This window comes from Oncorhynchus mykiss, chromosome 8, assembly GCF_057628025.1.
Source record: "Oncorhynchus mykiss isolate SJ-2025 chromosome 8, ASM5762802v1, whole genome shotgun sequence".
In the NCBI taxonomy this organism is placed as follows: Eukaryota; Metazoa; Chordata; class Actinopteri; order Salmoniformes; family Salmonidae; genus Oncorhynchus; species Oncorhynchus mykiss.
This window is the reverse complement of record NC_143029.1, coordinates 7,379,302-7,399,670: the sequence shown is the minus strand read 5'-3', so window position 1 is coordinate 7,399,670 and position 20,369 is coordinate 7,379,302. Positions and strand designations below refer to the sequence as shown.

Genomic DNA, 20,369 nt, shown 5'->3' with positions numbered 1-20,369 from the left:
CAAGTCGTTATTCAACGTCCACCATGAGGACGTCGGGAGATGAAACCAGCCACTAGGGGCAACAGTGAGCACTGTTAGCTTCCAGTAGGTTTCGGCTTTGCTAGGGTTTGGCCTTAACTCAGAATGGTTAAGGTAAGGGTTAACAATTGCAAAAACTACTTTCTGTCGACGGATTCAAACTTGCAACCTTTGCTCACGCCCGTCCACGGACGGGGATGGTGGACGGGCGTGAGCAAAGGTTGCAAGTTTGAATCTGACGACAGAAAGTAGTTTTTGTGATTGTTAACCCTTACCTTAACCATTCTGAGTTAATGCCAAACCATACGATTTCGTAGTTAATGCCTAAACTTAAACCTAACCTTCAAAGTGGAGTTTGCAAAAACCTCTAAATTTGACATTTTGAGAAACATGGATGAACGTCTAATTCTGACGTGAGACTGTGAGACCTGGTTGGAGGAGAACAGGAAGAAAGGAAAGACTGTTAGCGTGGCTGAGCGTTGAGACGTGGCTGAGCGTTGAGACGTGGCTGAGCAGTGAGACGTGGCTGAGCGCTGAGACGCGGCTGAGCGCTGAGACGTGGCTGAGCGTTGTCCTATTTATTTATCTCTGTGAAGGTATTTCCTCTCCAAGCTTTCACTGCTTACTTTGCTCACTCTCTTTTTATCATATATGCTTAGTCACTTTAACGATACCTACATGTACATACTACCTCAATCAGCCTGACTAACAGGTGTCTGTATATAACCTTGCTACTCTTTTTTTCAAATGTCTTTTTACTGTTGTTTTATTGCTTTACTTACCTACACACACACACACACACACACACACACACACACACACACACACACACACACACACACACACATACCTTTTTTTCCCCGCACCATTGGTTAGAGCCTGTTGTATTCAGCATTTCACTGTGAGGTCTACTACACCTGTTGTATTCAGCATTTCACTGTAAGGTCTACTACACCTGTTGTATTCAGCATTTCACTGTAAGGTCTACTACACCTGTTGTATTCAGCATTTCACTGTGAGGTCTACTACACCCGTTGTATTCAGCATTTCACTGTAAGGTCTACTACACCTGTTGTATTCAGCATTTCACTGTAAGGTCTACTACACCTGTTGTATTCAGCATTTCACTGTAAGGTCTACTACACCTGTTGTATTCAGCATTTCACTGTAAGGTCTACTACACCTGTTGTATTCAGCATTTCACTGTAAGGTCTACTACACCTGTTATATTCAGCATTTCACTGTAAGGTCTACTACACCTGTTGTATTCGGCGCACGTGACAAATAAACGTTGATTTAATTTGATCATTGGGCTGAGGGAGAGACACTCTGACTCTCTGACGGTGGTGTGTGTGTGTATTGGTAACTATTTTGAGTTGGACATGTGCACACACACACACACACCCTAGGTCAACAAAGGACTGTGAGACGGTGAACAGAATCTAAAGTGTTTAGGAGAAGATATTAGAACTCCTATGGTGTCACCAGAGATGACCTATGACCTTTTACATCTACCAGTGGCCACCTGCCAGGGTGAAACTCTCTGAAAACCCATGAGGCGTGTGGGCTTATCTGCAGACCAGGGGGGTTTCTCTGTCTCTGATGCAATAGAAAACTAATCATGTGTGAAACTGTAATGTATCTCCATCCACTTAGCTCGCTCTCTCTCTCACACACACACACACACACATATAACACACAACCTTTAACACACACTTATAACACACAATCTTTAACACACACTTAACCACAACACACAAAAGGTATGTGAACCCTTCAGAATTACCTGGATTTCTGCATAAATTGGTCATAACAACAGACAAACACAGTCTGCTTAAACTAATAACACTCACATTATTGTGTTTTTATATTGAATACATTTACAGTGTAGGTTGGAAAAAGTATGTGAACCCCGAGGCTAATGACTTCTCCAAAAGCTAATTGGAGTCAGGAGTCAGCTAACCTGGAGTCCAATCAATGAGGTGAGATTGGAGATGTTGGTTAGAGCTGCCCTGCCCTAATAAAAAACACTCACAAAATTTGAGTTTGTTATTCACAAGAAGCATTGCCTGATGTGAACCAAGTCTCGAACAAAATAGATCTCAGAAGACCTAAGATTAAGAAAGGGTTACAAAAGTATCTCTAAAAGCATTGATGTTCATCAGTCCACGGTAAATACAAATTGTCTATAAAGTTCAGCACTGTTGCTACTCTCCTTAGGAGTGGCCGTCCTGCAAAGATGACTGCAAGAGCTCAGCGCAGAATGCTCTGCATGGTTTTGTGCGTGTTTGTTCTTTGTTTAGTGTTAAAGACTTCTGTGAGCTGGTGTGTTTTCCCTTGTTTCTTTTTCGAGTAAAGTACGTATTTTACTCAGTTATGTGTCCTGCGCCTGACTCCGACCTAACCGCCGCACACTGACACTTGACCACACCAACATCAAATCCTCATGCCAACTGTAAAGTATGGTGGAGGGAGCATCATGGTGTGGGGCTGCTTTGCTACCTCAGTGCCTGGACAGCTTGCTATCATCGACGGAAAAATGAATTCACAAGTTTATCAAGACATTTTGCAGGAGAATGTAAGGCTATCTGTCCTCCAATTGAAGCTCAACAAAAGTTGGGTGACGCAACAGGACAACGACCCAAAACACAGAAGTAAATCAACAACACACTGGCTTCAACAGAACAAAATATGCCTTCTGGAGTGGCCCAGTCAGAGTCCTAACCTCAACCCGATTGAGATGCTGTGGCAGGACCTCGAGAGCAGTTCACACCAGACATCCAAAGAACTGAACTGAAACAGTTTTGTAAAGAGGAATGGTCCAAAATTCCTCCTGACCGTTGTGCAGATCTGGTCCACAACTACAGAAAACGTTTGGTTGAGGTTATTGCTGCCAAAGGAGGGTCAACCATTTATTAAATCCAAGGATTCACATACTTCTCCCACCCTCCACTGTGAATGTTTACACGATGTGTTCAATAAAGACATGAAAACGTATAATTGTTTGTGCGTTATTAGTTTTAGCAGACTGTCTTTGTCTATTATATTGACCAAGATGAAGATCAGATCAATGGGAAACGGATGCCATTTGGACAGGGAAGGATTCTGCACGCCAGAGTTTAATAGAACCAACCACCACTATGTCTCCCAGCAGTTTCTCTCAGAGCTTCAGTCTCTGTCTACACTGTGTAAAAATAGAAATGATCTTAACAGCATGATTGTGTAATGAAACCATGAAAAGTAGTGCATCTAGCCTGAGATCTGGTGTTTGGAAGGTGTTTCATTATTAAACCCAATGTTCTGGTACACCGAAAATACTTTAAAACAGAAAATGCTTTCTTTAGACAGATTAGAAACAGCAGATAGACAAGGAGTGAAAGTGGGACAGGTGGAAGCGGGAATTGAACCTCTGACTTCTGAGGCAGTAAGATGGTACATTGATTTGGAATTTTATTGGAATTTTACACACTCAACAGGAATGATTCTGGGGTGAATTGAAATTGACAACAACACGACCAACATATATGCAAGTAATTTCAATGATTTGTTAATTTCATTTTTACCAACAAAATTAAGAATGAACCCAAATTAATACACTGCTCAAAAAAATAAAGGGAACACTTCAACAACACAATGTAACTCCAAGTCAATCACACTGTGAAATCAAACTGTCCACTTAGGAAGCAACACTGATTGACAATAAATGTCACATGCTGTTGTGCAAATGGAATAGACAACAGGTGGAAATTATAGGCAATCAGCAAGACACCCCCAATGAAAGGAGTGGTTCTGCAGGTGGGGACCACAGACCACTTCTCAGTTCCTATGCTTCCTGGTTGATGTTTTGGTCACTTTTGAATGCTGGCGGTGCTTTCACTCTAGTGGTAGCATGAGACGGAGTCTACAACCCACACAAGTGGCTCAGGTAGTGCAGCTCATCCAGGATGGCACATCAATGCGAGATGTGGCAAGAAGGCTTGCTGTGTCTGTCAGCGTAGTGTCCAGAGCATGGAGGTGCTACCAGGAGACAGGCCAGTACACCAGGAGACGTGGAGGAGGCCGTAGGAGGGCAACAACCCAGCTGCAGGACCGCTACCTTCGCCTTTGTGCAAGGAGGAGCAGGAGGAGCACTGCCAGAGCCCTGCAAAATTACCTCCAGCAGGCCACAAATGTGCATGTGTCTGCTCAAACAGTCAGAAACAGACTCCATAAGGGTGGTATGAGGGAACAACGTCCACAGGTGGGGGTTGTGCTTACAGCCCAACACCGTGAAGGACGTTTGGCATTTGCCAGAGAACACCAAGATTGGCAAATTCACCACTGGCGCCCTGTGCTCATCACAGATGAAAGCAGGTTCACACTGAGCACATGTGACAGACGTGACAGTCTGGAGACGCCGTGGAGAACGTTCTGCTGCCTGCAACATCCTCCAGCATGACCGATTTGGCGGTGGGTCAGTCATGCTGTGGGGTGGCATTTCTTTGGGGGGTCACACAGCCCTCCATGTGCTCGCCAGAGGTAGCCTGACTGCCAATAGGTACCGAGATGAGATCCTGAGACCCCTTGTGAGACCATATGCTGGTGTGGTTGGCCCTGGGTTCCTCCTAATGCAAGACAATGCTAGACCTTATGTGGCTGGAGTGTGTCAGCAGTTCCTGCAAGAGGAAGGCATTGATGCTATGGACTGGCCCGCCCGTTCCCCAGACCTGAATCCAATTGAGCACATCTGGGACATCATGTCTCGCTCCATCCACCAACGCCACGTTGCACCACAGACTGTCCAGGAGTTGGCGGATGCTTTAGTCCAGGTCTGGGAGGAGATCCCTCAGGAGACCATCCGCCACCTCATCAGGAGCATGCCCAGGCATTGTAGGGAGGTCATACAGGCACGTGGAGGCCACACACACTACTGAGCCTCATTTTGACTTGTTTTAAGGACATTACATCAAAGTTGGATCAGCCTGTAGTGTGGTTTTCCACTTTAATTTTGAGTGTGACTCCAAATCCAGACCTCCATGGGTTGATAAATTTGATTTCCATTGAACATTTTTGTGTGATTTTGTTGTCAGCACATTCAACTATGTAAAGAAAAAAAGTATTCAATAAGAATATTTCATTCATTCAGATCTAGGATGTGTTATTTTAGTGTTCCCTTTATTTTTTTTGAGCAGTGTATCTTCCTCGAAATGTAAGTATATTTTCTGAGGATAACCAGAATAGAGAAAATGGAGTGATTGAACTCATTGGAAGTCTGGTTGTCATCTCCTTGCACTTCCTGTCTTGCCACATGGCTCTGTTTTTAACAGACGGTGGGTAATTTTGATATTGTATGTATGTTTGAAGAAAGAAAAGTATACTTCTGTATTCTATATTAACCAGTTTGTTGAGGTGTGATGGACTATGATGAACGAATATGTTACGACTTCTATAAATGGTGCGGTGGAGGAGTCAAACGGTAATATCACACGTGAATCTATTTATTCCAACGACAGCGGAGACATGGACATGCCAACACGTATGAAACAACCCGTCCAAAATACACAGGACTAAAACTGTCCGAAAAATAATGAGATAACACTTATACACCAACACCAAAATAACAGAGAACAAGCCCGCACAAATACCCAGCGGGCCTAGTGCACTTAAATAGCCCACAAACAAACACTAACTCAAAACAGGTGTACCCAATTAAACCCGACAAACAGAAACAAACGGAAAGGGAATCGATGGCAGCTAATAGGCCGGCGATGACGACCGCCGAGCGCCGGCCCGAACAGGAAGAGGCACCATCTTCGTCGAGATTCGTGACAGAATATCCAAACCTTGTCAGGCAAAAATGATGTTCAATAATGAGCAGTGATGTGTAGCCATTTTGTCTCTCTGTGTTTCATAAACGTCCTTCAAATTCGCAAGAGGCTGAATGTATCTCACCGGAGAAAGCATCTGAACGTACGAAAAACAGCGTTCCTCTGTTTTAGTATGTGTAGACCAAGTATCTGGTTCTATCTGGTCAAAAAAATGAGTCTGACATTGTTGCCGCCCGTAGCATTGAATGCAAGGGAAGCCAGCGAGCGTTTGGCCTCCCTTGATAAAAAAAAAGGGATAAAATAATAGATCATCAGCATTGAGCCAAACTAAGTGAGCTCAGCTGTGAATGTTCCTGGCACACCAAAAACAAACGTGTAAAGGGAAGCCAGTTTGGGTTTGGCTTCACATCAATCACATCCTTACTAATGATTCTAATCCAACTGTAAATGTGTACATTGTCCCCTGGCCTGAGAGAATGGAAGTTAAATATGTAGCTAGATGTAGTAACGTTAGCCTAATGTGAACTAGTCGGCCTGGCGCATCGTTGCCCATGAAAGGAAGTTAGGCTAGTTAGAGTAAGAACTTTAGCCAGGTAGCCTAGGATACCAAAAACTAAAAGAGTGCCCTGTTTGACAGAATCATAGACCATTCAGGGAACATGAAAGAGAGATTGATGGCATTGCATTGGTGTTTCTCTACAAGTAGGGAGAGTCAACATGCTTAAAAAAAAAAAAAACTGTTTTACTTGCAAGCACGCACACAGAAATCAGAACCATGGACAGCCATGTCATATTTAGCTAAAGTTGATTGGACTAAGTTGTTTTTGGTATCTTTTAGTTGTCACCGTACAAGACTTATCAGAGGTGATTAGGTTATGTTGAAATGGTGCTGGAATAGTGGAGGCAGCTCCTGTTGTCTTTGTGCACTAGTGGTAACTATCTGTGGTTCTAAATCAATAGTTGTTTAGTGGTCTGAAAATGTCAGAAACATCAACTTGCCTGATCATGCTGTAGGTCATGTAACTGTTTGTTACATACAATATGCTTTGTGGACTTCACCGGACAGATGTTGGCATGTTGCTCTCCGGTTTTGTGATGAAAGGAAAGTGTGGTTGAATTGATTCTGCCACTGTGTCTTCTTATTGCGTCGGCCTAAGGACTATATATCACGGTGTCAAGGTACATGAACAGGTTATAAGAGCAAATGCAATTTTCACAGCATATAGGTTGTAATATGTATTTTTCCTCCCCTGGCTTGACTTCCCTGGTGATTTTACACCGCTACTGATGATGAGGCGACCCATTCCCACATTTCAAACATGGTAGAGACAAACACTGCAATGCTTGCTGATAAACCTCTAGTTACTGCTGGTGGAGTGAGCCCTGTGCTCAACAATGCTTTCAAAATGGGTTAAACGGGCAAATGAGCGGATCCCACAGGGGGCTGCTGAGAAGAGGACGGCGGAGGAGGATCATGGCTGGAACAGATTAAATGAAATTTCATCAAAAAACATGGAGACCATGGACTCCCAAGTGTCGCAGCAGTCTGAGGCACTGCATCTCAGTGCTAGAGGCGTCACTACAGACCCTGGTTTGATTCCAGGCGGTATCACAACCGGCCGTGATTGGGAGTCCCATTGGGCGGCAAAAAATATATATATTTTTTTTATTTCATAAAAAAAAATATATATATTTAACCAGGTAGGCCAGTTGAGAACAAGTTCTCATTTACAACTGCGACCTGGCCAAGATAAAGCATAGCAGAGCGACACAAACAACAGCACAGAGTTACACATGGAATAAACAAAAGTCAATAAGACAATAGAAAAATGTATATGAAGTGTGTAAATGGCGTAAGGAGGTAAGGCCATGAATAGGCCATAGTAGCGAAGTAATTACAATTTAGCGGATTAACACTGGAGTGATAGATGAGCAGATGATGATGAGCAGAGTATGTTCTGATGAAGGCCACGGCAGCTGATGATGATGTGCAAGTAGAAATACTGGTGTGCAAAAGAGCAAAAAAAAGTTAAAAACAATATGGGGATGAGGTAAGTAGTTGGATGGGCTGTTTACAGATGGGCTGTGTACAGCGAGCTGCTCAGATAGCTGCTTAAAGTTAGTGAGGGAGATACAAGTCTCCAACTTCAGCGATTTTTTTTGCAATTCGTTCCAGTCATTGGCAGCAGAGAACTGGAAGGAAAGGCGGCCAAAGGGGGTGTTGGTTTTGGGGATGACCAGTGAGATATACCTGCCGGAGTGCGTGCTACGGATGGGTGTTGTTATCGTGACAAGTGAGCTGAGATAAGGCGGAGCTTTACCTAGCAAAGGATTATAGATGACCTAGAGCCAGTGGGTCTGGCGACAAATATGTAACGAGGGCCAGCCGACAAGAGCATACAGGTCGTAGTGGTGGGTGGTATATGGGGCTTTGGTGACAAAACAGATGGCACTGTGATAGACTGCATCCAGTTTGCTGAGTAGAGTGTTGGAGGCTATTTTGTAAATGACATCGCCGAAGTCGAAGATTGGTAGGATAGTCAGTTGTACGAGGTTATGTTTGGCAGCATGAGTGAAGGAGGCTTTGTTGCGAAATTGGAAGCCGATTCTAGATTTAATTTTGGATTGGAGATGCTTAATGAGTCTGGAAGGAGAGTTTATAGTCTAGCCAGACACCTAACTATTTGTAGTTGTCCACATATTCTAAGTCAGAACCGTCCAGACTAGTGATGCTGGTCTGGCGGGCAGGTGCAGGCTGCGGTCGGTTAAAAAACATGCATTTAGCTTTACTAGAGTATAATTAAGAGCAGTTGGAGGCCACGGAAGGAGCGTTGTATGGCATTAAAGCTTGTTTGGAGGTTAGTTAACACAGTGTCCAAAGAAGGGCCAGATGTATACAGAATGGTGTCGTCTGCGTAGAGGTGGATCAAGGAATCACCCGCAGCAAGAGCGACATCGTTGATATATACAGAGAAAAGGTCGGCCTGAGAATTGAACCCTGTGGCACCCCCATAGAGACTGCCAGAGGTCTGGACAACAGGCCCTCCGATTTGACACACTGAACTCTATCAGAGAAATAGTAGGCGAACCAGGCGATGCAGTCATTTGAGAAACCAAGGCTGTTGAGTCTGCTGATAAGAATACGGTGATTGACGGAGTCGAAAGCCTTGGCCAGGTCGATGAATACGGCTGCACAGTAATGTCTCTTATCGATGGCGGTTATGATATCATTTAGTACCTTGAGTGTGGCTGAGGTGCACGTGTGACCAGCTCGGAATTGGCCCAGCGTCGTCCTGCTATGGCCGGGGTAGGCCGTCATTGTAAATAAGAATTTGTTCTTATCTGACTTGCCCAGTTAAATAAAAGGTTAAATTAAAATAAATGTATTTGATACCATACCACTAATTCCGCTCCAGTCATTACCATGAGCCTGTCCTCCTCAATTAAGGCACCACCAATCTCCTGTGGCAGATACATAAGTCAATGGTAAATATTAAAATACCCCAGAAGATGTGATCTAATTTTGCACTAGACAGGATTCAAAACATCATACTGGTAAAAGGGAAAATCTAGTCAGTTGTACAAACTAAAAACATTCAACTGAAATGTGTCTTCTGTATTTAACCCAACCCCTCTGAGTCTCAGAGGTGTGTGTGTGTGGGGGGGGGGGGGGGCTGCCATAATCGACATCCAAGTCTTCGGCGCCCGGGGAACAGTGGGTTAACTGCCTTGCTCATTGGGTAGAATGACAGATGTTTTACCTTGTCAGCTCGGGGATTCGATCCAGGAACCTTTCAGTTACTGGTCCAACACTCTAACCACTAGTGTGTTTCGAAGCTTTAGAGTGAGGAAACGACACCAAAAGTGTCTAATTCTGCACTGAGCTGAACACGAAGCATTATAATAGTGCTTTCAACCACTTCCGGTAGTTCTCGCAGTCCCTGGTAAAGGTGTTGCTCAACACTTGACTAAGTAATGTTTCAAAACATCTCAGGATGATGTGTTTCAATACTCCAGAAAAGTTAAAGGTTTCTTCTCCTTCAAGTTGGTGGCAGCTCAGTTGCTACTAGTTTTGATGTTTATTTCATTTTGGTGTTCAAGCACTTCATTTCAACTGGATGATCTGTAACCCGATCTGCCGTTGATATTGATACGGTGATATCTACGCATGTGCGTTAAATACAGTGGCTTCTACTCATTGCTCCCAGTTCTTTGCTTCCGCTTCCCAACGTTTCCACTAGTTACCACAGCCACAAAGTCAAATTGGCTATATCATAAAAATTCATTAAAAATTATGTAATGTTTTTTTTTAATCTTAATTTAAGGTTAGGCATATGGTTAGCAGTTTGGTTAAGGTGAGGTTTTAATCATATTTTAAGAGGAGAAACGGTAACTAGTGACAAGTGCTTAGGGTTAGGGTTGTATGGGGAAACTTCATGTTGTACACCAAAGATATGTTGACATGATCCACCTATGCATTCCATGTCTCAAGCGTGATTTCAAGCGTGATTTCATGTTCTTTTTTTAGGATGGGTGTTGGGCTACACGCAGCTATAATGTTCTACACAAAAGACATGATCATAAACCTTTTATTTTTTTGTACGTGCCAAGTAGTATTTGGGCAAGCACATCAAATACAAGCAAGACGCATGCAGGCAGTCAACATACAAGAGATTATTTTCTCATTATCATTGCAAACATTGGCTAGTTCGTTTTTCAGTCACTCCGGCTACAATATGTCAGCATAACTATGAAGATTATCATCACATAGTACGCAGTCTTAAAGCAGTAGTTGACAAACGACGTGAGACAGGACGAAGCAAAACGTACTCGGTCATGATCAGACTCTGGAATAAACAATAAGCAATAATAAACAATAAACAATAAACATTTTCAGGACAACTACTAGTCGAATAAGACATGGGAGAGAGATGACGAATTTTGGCAAAGATATTTATTTATTTATAGACTAATACACTTGAACCAAATAGCCAAACCGAAAAATGCAGACATTACTAGTGCCTCACGACCAACCGCTATAAAAATAAACAATTCTAATGAAATGCAGCCTAACGTGATCATTGACAGCTGCCTTGAAGGACACAAATATAAGATCACTGAAATGTAGGCTAAACTGACAGCGAGGTGAAGCGCAGCAATGAAGAATTGAGTGCGTCGCGTTCACGCAAAGGGGAGGGGGTTCTGGCAGGGGGGAGATTCTCGGCACAACACCGGTCCCTCCCTATACACATACTCATAGGGGCCGTCCGGCTGCCGTGCGTTAGTTGGATGATGCGGTACATGCGGTAGTTGGATGATCATTGAGAAGTGAAATAGCAGTTAGTAAGGCCTGTGTCCCTTTTTTCCATGACCCTGTCTTTCAAAGATAATTTGTAAAAATCCAAATAACTTCACAGATCTTCATTGTAAAGGGTTTAAACACTGTTTCCCATGTTTGTTCGATGAACCATAAACAATTAATGAACATGCACCTGTGGAACGGTCATTAAGACACTAATAGCTTACAGACAGTAGGCAATTAAGGTCACAGTTATGAAAACTTAAGACACTAAAGAGGCCTTTCTGCTGACTCTGAAAAACACTAAAATAAAGATGGACCAGACAGGACTGGCAAAAAGTGCTCTTCACTGACGAGTCGCGATTTTGTCTCACCAGGGGTGATGGTCGGATTTGCGTTTATCGTTAAAGGAATGAGCGTTACACCGAGGCCTGTACTCTGGAGCAGGATCGATTTGGAGGTGGAGGGTCCGTCCTGGTCTGGGGCGGTGTGTCACACCATCATCGGATGGAGCTTGTTGTCATTGCAGGCAATCTCAACGCTGTGCGTTACAGGGAAGACATCCTCCTCCTCATGTGGTACTCTTCCTGCAGGCTCATCCTGACATGACCCTCCCTCATGTGGTACCCTTCCTGCAGGCTCATCCTGACATGACCCTCCAGCATGACAATGCCACTAAGCACAGAACGAGCAGTATGTCTGATTTCCTGCAAGACAGGAATGTCAGTGTTCTGCCATGGCCAGTAAAGAGCCTGGATCTCAATCCCATTGAGCGCGTCTGGGACCTGTTGGATCAGAAGGTGAGGGCTAGGGCCATTCCCCCCAGGAATGTCCGAGAACTTTCAGGTGCCTGGGTGGAAGAGTGGGGTAACATTTCACAGCAAGAACTGGCAAATATTGTGCAGTACATGAGGAGGAGATGCACTGTAGTACTTAATGCAGCTGGTGGCCACACCAGATACTGACTGTTACTTTTGATTTTGACCCCCCTTTGTTCAGGGACACATTATTCAATTTCTGTTAGTCACATGTCTGTGGAACTTGTTCAGTTTGTGTCTCAGTTGTTGAATCTTGTTATGTTCATACAAATATTTACACACGTTAAGTTTGCTGAAAATAAACGCAGTTGACAGTGCGAAGACGTTTCTTTTAATTTCTGAGTTTAGTTTGGCAAAGTCTTCTTCTTCTTCTTCCTTCCTGTTGATGGATTCTTTTGCCACTCCTAAAGTCCATTCAGTCTTTTCTTTTACCTGCACCTCATAGTAGAATCTCCCCGAGGAGAAGCCCTCTTTTCCCAGGACACAGACGCCAGCGTTAAACCTCCCGGGGTTGTCAGGGAGCTTCTGTGCTCCGTCTCCATATCTCACTTGTTTCCCATCACCAGACACGATAAGCCAGAGATGTGCTGTATCAGGATCAAAAGATACATCTACTGCACACTGTCTGATTCTCTTCAACTTGATTTCAGGCAACTTCTCCATCTCTTTATTGAGCGTCTTCCCTAGCTCAGACACAGCTCTCATCACAGTACCCACACATAGATTCTTGTTTACACTGATCTCAGACCAGTTCTTGGTAGGTGGAAGGCTGCAGAGGGAACTCTGAAGGAGGTGGAGGTGGTTCTCAGTGTGTGACAGCTGATGCAGTTCAGTGCTTTTTCTCTGTAGCTCGGTGATTTCCTGCTCCAACTCTTTGATAAACTCTTCAGCCTGCCTCTCTGCTGCTTTCTGCTTCTTCTCAATCACCTCGATGAGCTCAGCCTGGCTTTCCTCAATGCACCGCACCAGAGCAGTGAAGACCTCCACACTATCTGCTATGCCTTTCTCGGCATCTCTCTTGCTGAGGTCGCCTGAGTTTTTTATCTCCTGAATCTTCTGCTTTCGTTCCTGGATCATCTGCTGCACTTTTCCCTTAGTCTTCTCCAGCTGAGCCTTCCTCTCTCCACACTCTTCCTCTATAGGGACTGTCTTGTGAGTCTTGTGGTCGGTCTCAGTGCAGATTTGACACACACACGTCAGGTCTCTCCTGCAGAACATCTCCAGGGGTCTGCTGTGTCTCTGACACACCCTGTCTTCCAGGTTGTCCACAGGGTCGATCAGCTTGTGTCTCGTCAAGGCCGCCACTCTCTGATGAGGCTCCAGGTGAGTCTCGCAGTAAGAGACCAGACACACCAGACATGACTTCAGGGCCTTGTGCTCACCCTCAGTACAGACATCACAGGACACTTCTCCTGGTTTGGTGAGGTGTAGTTCAACTTCTGGGTTGATGGTTGTGACTTTAACCAGAGACACCTTCCCAAGCTGAGCATCCATTTTTTTGGAAGTGATCCTATTTACGCTGAGATCAGGTCTCCTGTCAAAGGTATATTTGTTTTTACACAGTGGAGACACTCACAGAGGTCAGTGGTATCCCTGTATCCACTAATACAGGCCTTGCAGAAGTTGTGTCCACGGGAGAAGTTGACTGGGTCAGTGAACTCATCCAGACGGAAGGAACTGGAACGGCTCTTCAGACAGGATAACTCTGGAGGATGCCGTTGTTAGGAACAAACCCAAAAAAGTGACGTCAAACTATTGTAATACACAGTTGATCATAATACAGTGCATTCAGAAAGTATTCAGACTCCTTGACTTTCCCCACATTTTGTTACATTACAGCCTTATTCTAAAATGGATTACGTTTTAAAAAAATATCTTCAATCTACACACACCATAATGGCAAAGCAAAAAAACAGGTTTTTAGAAATGTTTGCAAATTTATTACAAATAAAAAAACAGATACCTTATTTACATAAGTATTCAGACCCTTTGCTATGAGAATTGAAATTGAGCTCAGGTGCATCCTGTTTCCATTGATCATCCTTGAGATGTTTCTACTACTAGATTGGTCCACCTGTGGTAAATTCAATTGATTGGATATTTCTTAGCGAATCTGCTAAAAATGGCACCGGAGAGGATGGCAGACAACAATGCTATTTTGTTAGTAGTTCTGCGTTGTTTGTAACTTGTTTTTTTAAACTTATTTTGTACATAATGTTACTGCTACCGTCTCTTATGACCGAAAATAACTTCTGGACATCAGAACAGCCGATTACTCACCACAGACTGGTAGAAGCATTTTCCTTTAACGAGTCCGACGCAAAGGATATACTGTTTTCCAGGGAACAAATCCCTGTCATTTGCGTAAAGAAAAGACTGAGAAAAAGGGGGTGGAGGTCGGGCTGCCTTCTGAGAGTATGTAGGTGAGAGAGTAAATGCCCACTGACATCCGTTCTATTGGCCAACATGCAATCATTGGAAAATAAAATCGATGAACTACGATCAAGATTATCCTACCAACAGTACATTAAAGACTGTAATATCTTATGTTTCACTGAGTCGTGGCTGAATGACGACACGGATAATTTAAAGCTGGCAGGATTTTCTATGCACCGGCAAAACAGAAAAGTCTGGTAAGATGAGGGGTGGGGGTGTGTGTCTATTAATAATTACAGCTTATCATAAGGTACTCTACTTCTGTTAATAACAGCTGGTGCGCAATGTATAATATAAAAGAGGTCTCGAGGTATTGCTCGCCTGAGGTAGAGTTCCTTATGATAAGCTGTAGACCACACTATCTACCAAGAGTGTTCTCATCTACTGTACATGTTTCAAGCAAACCACCATAGTCCCTGTGCCCAAGGAAGCGAAGGTAACCTGCCTAAATGACTACCGCCCCATAGCACAAGTCGGTCGCCATGAGGTTATCACCGATGACGATGAGAGAGGAGGTCAGAGACCTCGCAGTGTGGTGCCAGGACAACAACTTCTCCCTCAATGTGAGCAAGACAAAGGAGCTGATGGTGGACTACAGGAAAAGGCAGGCCGAACCCCCATTAACATCACCGGGGCTGTAGTGGAGCGGGTCGAGAGTTTCAAGTTCCTTGGTGTACACATCACCAGCTAACTATCATGGTCCAAACACAACAAGACTGTTGTGAAGAGGGCACGACAAAACCTTTTCTCCCTCAGGAGACTAAAAAAGTTCTACAGCTGCACCATCGAGGGCGTAACCGCCTGGTATGGCAACTCCTCGGCATCTGACCGTAAGGCGCTACAGAGGGTAATGTGTACGGCCCAGTACATCACCGGGGCCAAGCTTCCTGCCATCCAGGACCCATATAATAGGCGGTGTCAGAGGAAAGCCCAAGAAATTGTCATACACTCCAGTCACCCAAGTCAGAGACTGTCTAGGACTAAAAGGCTCCTAGTCAGCTTCTACCCCCAAGCCATAAGTCCGGGGGCCATTTGATTAATGTTCAAATGGGCCCCCCCCCCCCCATTTGTTTTGTTGTTGACTGCTGCTAGTCGCTGTTTATTATCTATGCATCGTCACTTCACCCCGACCTACATGTACAAATTACCTCGACTAACCTGTACCCCCGCACACTAACTCGGTAACGGTACCCCCTGTATATAGCCTCGTTTATTTCTATTTTATTGTGTTTATTTTATTATTTATTACTTTAGTTTATTTGGTAAATACTTTCTTAACTCTTCTTGAACTGCACTGCTGGGCAGGGCTTGTAAGTAAGGATTTCACGGTAAGGTCTACAACTTGTTGTGTTCGGCGCATGTGACATGATTGATTTGATTTGGAAAGTTACACACCTGTCTATATAAGATCCCACAGTTGACAGTGCATGTCAGAGCAAAAACCAAGCCATGGGGTCAAAGGAATTGTCCGTAGAGCTCCGAGACAGGATTGTGTCGAGGCACAGATCTGGGGAAGGGGACCAAAACCTTTCTGCAGCATTGAAGGTCCCCAAGAACACAGTGGCCTCCATCATTCTGAAAATGGAATACGTTTAGAACCACCAAGACTCTCCCTAGAGCTGGCCACCCGGTCAAACTGAGCGATCAGGGGAGAAAGAAGGGCCTTGGTCAGGGAGGTGACCAATAACCCGATTTTCACTCTGAAAGAGATCCAGAGTTCCTCTGTGGAGATGGGAGGACCTTCCATGGTAGTGTGTCCCGACAGAAGCCACTCCTCAGTAAAAGGCACATGACAACCCACTTGGAGTTTTCCAAAAGACACCTAAAGAACTCTCCGACCATAAGAAACAAGATTCTCTGGTCTGACGAAACCGTGATTTAACTATTTGGCCTGAATGCCAAGTGTCACGTCTGGAGGAAACCAGGCACCTCTCATAACCTGGCCAATACCATCCATACGGTGAAGCATGGTGGTGGCAGCATCATGCTGTGGGGATGTTTTTCAGCAGCAGGGACTGGGAGACTAGTCAGGATCGAGGGAAAGATGAACGGAGCAAAGTACAGAGAGATCCTTGATGAAAACCTTCTCCAGAGTGCTCAGGACCTCAGACTGGGGCGAAGGTTCACCTTCCAACAGGACAACAACCCTAAGTATACAACCATGAGAACACAGGAGTGTCTTCGGAACAAGTCTGGACTTGAATGCAATCTAAGATTTCTGGCGAGACCTGAAAATAGCTATGCATTGATTTTCCCACAACCTGACAGAGCTTGATAGGATCTGTATAGAATAATGGGAGAAACTCCCCAAATACAGGTGTGTCAAGCTTGTAGCGTCATACCCAAGAAGACTCAAGGCTGTAATCACTACCAAAGGTGCTTCAACAAAGTACTGAGTAAAGGGTCTGAATACTTACAGTGCCTTGCGAAAGTATTCGGCCACCTTGAACTTTGCGACCTTTTGCCACATTTCAGGCTTCAAATATAAAGATATAAAACTGTATTTTTTTGTGAAGAATCAACAACAAGTGGGACACAATCATGAAGTGGAACGACATTTATTGGATATTTCAAACTTTTTTAACAAATCAAAAACTGAAAAATTGGGCGTGCAAAATTATTCAGCCCCTTTACTTTCAGTGCAGCAAACTCTCTCCAGAAGTTCAGTGAGGATCTCTGAATGATCCAATGTTGACCTAAATGACTAATGATGATAAATACAATCCACCTGTGTGTAATCAAGTCTCCGTATAAATGCACCTGCACTGTGATAGTCTCAGAGGTCCGTTAAAAGCGCAGAGAGCATCATGAAGAACAAGGAACACACCAGGCAGGTCCGAGATACTGTTGTGAAGAAGTTTAAAGCCGGATTTGGATACAAAAAGATTTCCCAAGCTTTAAACATCCCAAGGAGCACTGCGCAAGCGATAATATTGAAATGGAAGGAGTATCAGACCACTGCAAATCTACCAAGACCTGGCCGTCCCTCTAAACTTTCAGCTCATACAAGGAGAAGACTGATCAGAGATGCAGCCAAGAGGCCCATGATCACTCTGGATGAACTGCAGAGATCTACAGCTGAGGTGGGAGACTCTGTCCATAGGACAACAATCAGTCGTATATTGCACAAATCTGGCCTTTATGGAAGAGTGGCAAGAAGAAAGCCATTTCTTAAAGATATCCATAAAAAGTGTCATTTAAATTTTGCCACAAGCCACCTGGGAGACACACCAAACATGTGGAAGAAGGTGCTCTGGTCAGATGAAACCAAAATTGAACTTTTTGGCAACAATGCAAAACGTTATGTTTGGCGTAAAAGCAACACAGCTGAACACACCATCCCCACTGTCAAACATGGTGGTGGCAGCATCATGGTTTGGGCCTGCTTTTCTTCAGCAGGGACAGGGAAGATGGTTAAAATTGATGGGAAGATGGATGGAGCCAAATACAGGACCATTCTGGAAGAAAACCTGATGGAGTCTGCAAAAGACCTGAGACTGGGACGGAGATTTGTCTTCCAACAAGACAATGATCCAAAACATAAAGCAAAATCTACAATGGAATGGTTCAAAAATAAACATATCCAGGTGTTAGAATGTCAAAGTCCAGACCTGAATCCAATCGAGAATCTGTGGAAAGAACTGAAAACTGCTGTTCACAAATGCTCTCCATCCAACCTCACTGAGCTCGAGCTGTTTTGCAAGGAGGAATGGGAAAAAATGTCAGTCTCTCGATGTGCAAAACTGATAGAGACATACCCCAAGTGACTTACAGCTGTAATCGCAGCAAAAGGTGGCGCTACAAAGTATTAACTTAAGGGGGCTGAATAATTTTGCACGCCCAATTTTTCAGTTTTTGATTTGTTAAAAAAGTTTTAAATATCCAATAAATGTCGTTCCACTTCATGATTGTGTCCCACTTGTTGTTGATTCTTCACAAAAAAATACAGTTTTATATCTTTATGTTTGAAGCCTAAAATGTGGCAAAAGGTCTCAAAGTTCAAGGGGGCCGAATACTTTCGCAAGGCACTGTATGTAAAATGTGATATTTTTTTTGCATAAAAAACATTTGCAAAACATTTAAAAAAATTAAAAATTAAAAACCTTTTGCTTTGTCATTATGGAGTATTGTGTGTAGATGGATGAGGAAATATAACAACTGAGTTCATTTTAGAGAAAGGCTGTAACGTAACAAAATGTGGAAAAAGTAAAGGGGTCTGAATCATTTCCGAATGCTCTGTATATTGTAAGCATATGTGGCGAGGTTCTCACATATAAATCCTTGCACATGAAGACATTTCCTGAAGTTGAATTCTCATGTATTAGACGGTTAAGGTTCAGTGTGAAATACATTAATGCACACACACACACACATATATATATATATATATATATAAATCACAAACAAACAAGTATTAGCTTAGCATAAGTGTTTTCTCCTTCTTCTTCTTCTCTCTCTCTTTCTCTCCTTACCTTCAGTCTTTTGTCTTCCAAGCAGAGAAAAAGGAAGTGATCCTACAACTCACTTCAGCAAAATGACGTCACTAAGCCCTTCCCTGACTTGTACCATTTCCTACCATGTTGACTTCTGCTCTTAAAGGGATAGACCCTCTGAAATATATGGCACTTTTAAAGCTTGACTCTTTGACTCAAATATAATGTTGGTACAAGGCAAACACAGCAGTCCTGTCTCAACTTAAATGGTTAAAAATGTAAATTAAAAATCATCAGAATTGACGTTGGATAAAAGTACAGAGCCAGAGTGTCAAAATGGCTGCAATTGGAGAAATAATGGGAAAGTAATGCTGCTTTGAAATTTGATAAACTTGTAACCACACTTTTGAGAAAATGCTCCTTGAAAAGTTTTGGTTAAGTTTTTACACTTCTTTGTTCACAACCATTCAGCATTGTTCACAAGCTCAGAAGCCTTTTCTATCTATTATATCTATATCTATTCTATTCTATCTTCTATCTCTTTAAGGATTCACATGTGAGTAAGGTGGTAGTAAACAATCAAAGATTTCAAAACTAAAAGTGGTGAAAAAAGTAGCCTACAGGAACAACTCCAGGTAAAAATACACTTTATAAAGAACATGAGGTCAATAAATGCCAATCATGTTGGAGGTCAATTGAATAATCAGAACGTGCTTTACAAGTGTCATTCATCGCTTCCTTGTAGAGACGCCACACCACTGCTTTTGTCACATGAGATGGCAGCAGCTTTCCACCAAAGTGTTTGTGTCTTGGGTGGGGTCCTGGTTATACTATTTCATTATTTTTAAAATTATTTTTATTTCACCTTTATTTAACCAGGTAGGCAAGTTGAGAGCAAGTTCTCATTTACAATTGCGACCTGGCCAAGATAAAGCAAAGCAGTTCGACAGATACAACGACACAGAGTTACACATGGAATAAAACATACAGTCAATAACACAGTATAAACAAGTCTATATACGATGTGAGCAAATGAGGTGAGATAAGGGAGGTAAAGGCAAAAAAAGGCCATGGTGGCAAAGTAAATACAATATAGCAAGTAAAACACTGGAATGGTAGATTTGCAGTGGAAGAATGTGCAAAGTAGAAATAAAAATAATGGGGTTCAAAGGAGCAAAATAAATAAATAAATTAAATACAGTAGGGAAAGAGGTAGTTGTTTGGGCTAAATTATAGGTGGGCTATGTACAGGTGCAGTAATCAGTGAGCTGCTCTGACAGTTGGTGCTTAAGCTAGTGAGGGAGATAAGTGTTTCCAGTTTCAGAGATTTTTGTAGTTCGTTCCAGTCATTGGCAGCAGAGAACTGGAAGGAGAAGCGGCCAAAGAAATAATTGGTTTTGGGGGTGACTAGAGAGATATACCTGCTGGAGCGTGTGCTACAGGTGGGAGATGCTATGGTGACCAGCGAGCTGAGATAAGGGGGGACTTTACCTAGCAGGGTCTTGTAGATGACATGGAGCCAGTGGGTTTGGCGACGAGTATGAAGCGAGGGCCAGCC

The 20,369-nt window shown here is 43.3% G+C and overlaps 2 protein-coding genes across 2 annotated transcripts in view; one reads left to right on the top strand and one right to left on the bottom strand.

The window, feature by feature from the left end:
• LOC110529169 (regulator of G protein signaling 6) overlaps window positions 1–20,369 on the top strand; it is a 127,116-nt gene that overhangs the window by 13,317 nt on the left and 93,430 nt on the right. The gene's annotated exons all lie outside the window — the stretch shown is intronic.
• Window positions 10,401–18,901, bottom strand: LOC149981380 (E3 ubiquitin-protein ligase TRIM11-like). The gene is made up of 2 exons (XM_090242468.1): window positions 18,851–18,901; window positions 10,401–13,647 (listed from the first exon to the last, which is right to left on the bottom strand). Exon 2 carries the CDS (start codon window positions 13,434–13,436, stop codon window positions 12,135–12,137), a length of 1,302 nt encoding a protein of 433 aa, XP_090098594.1. The 5' UTR covers window positions 13,437–13,647; window positions 18,851–18,901; the 3' UTR covers window positions 10,401–12,134.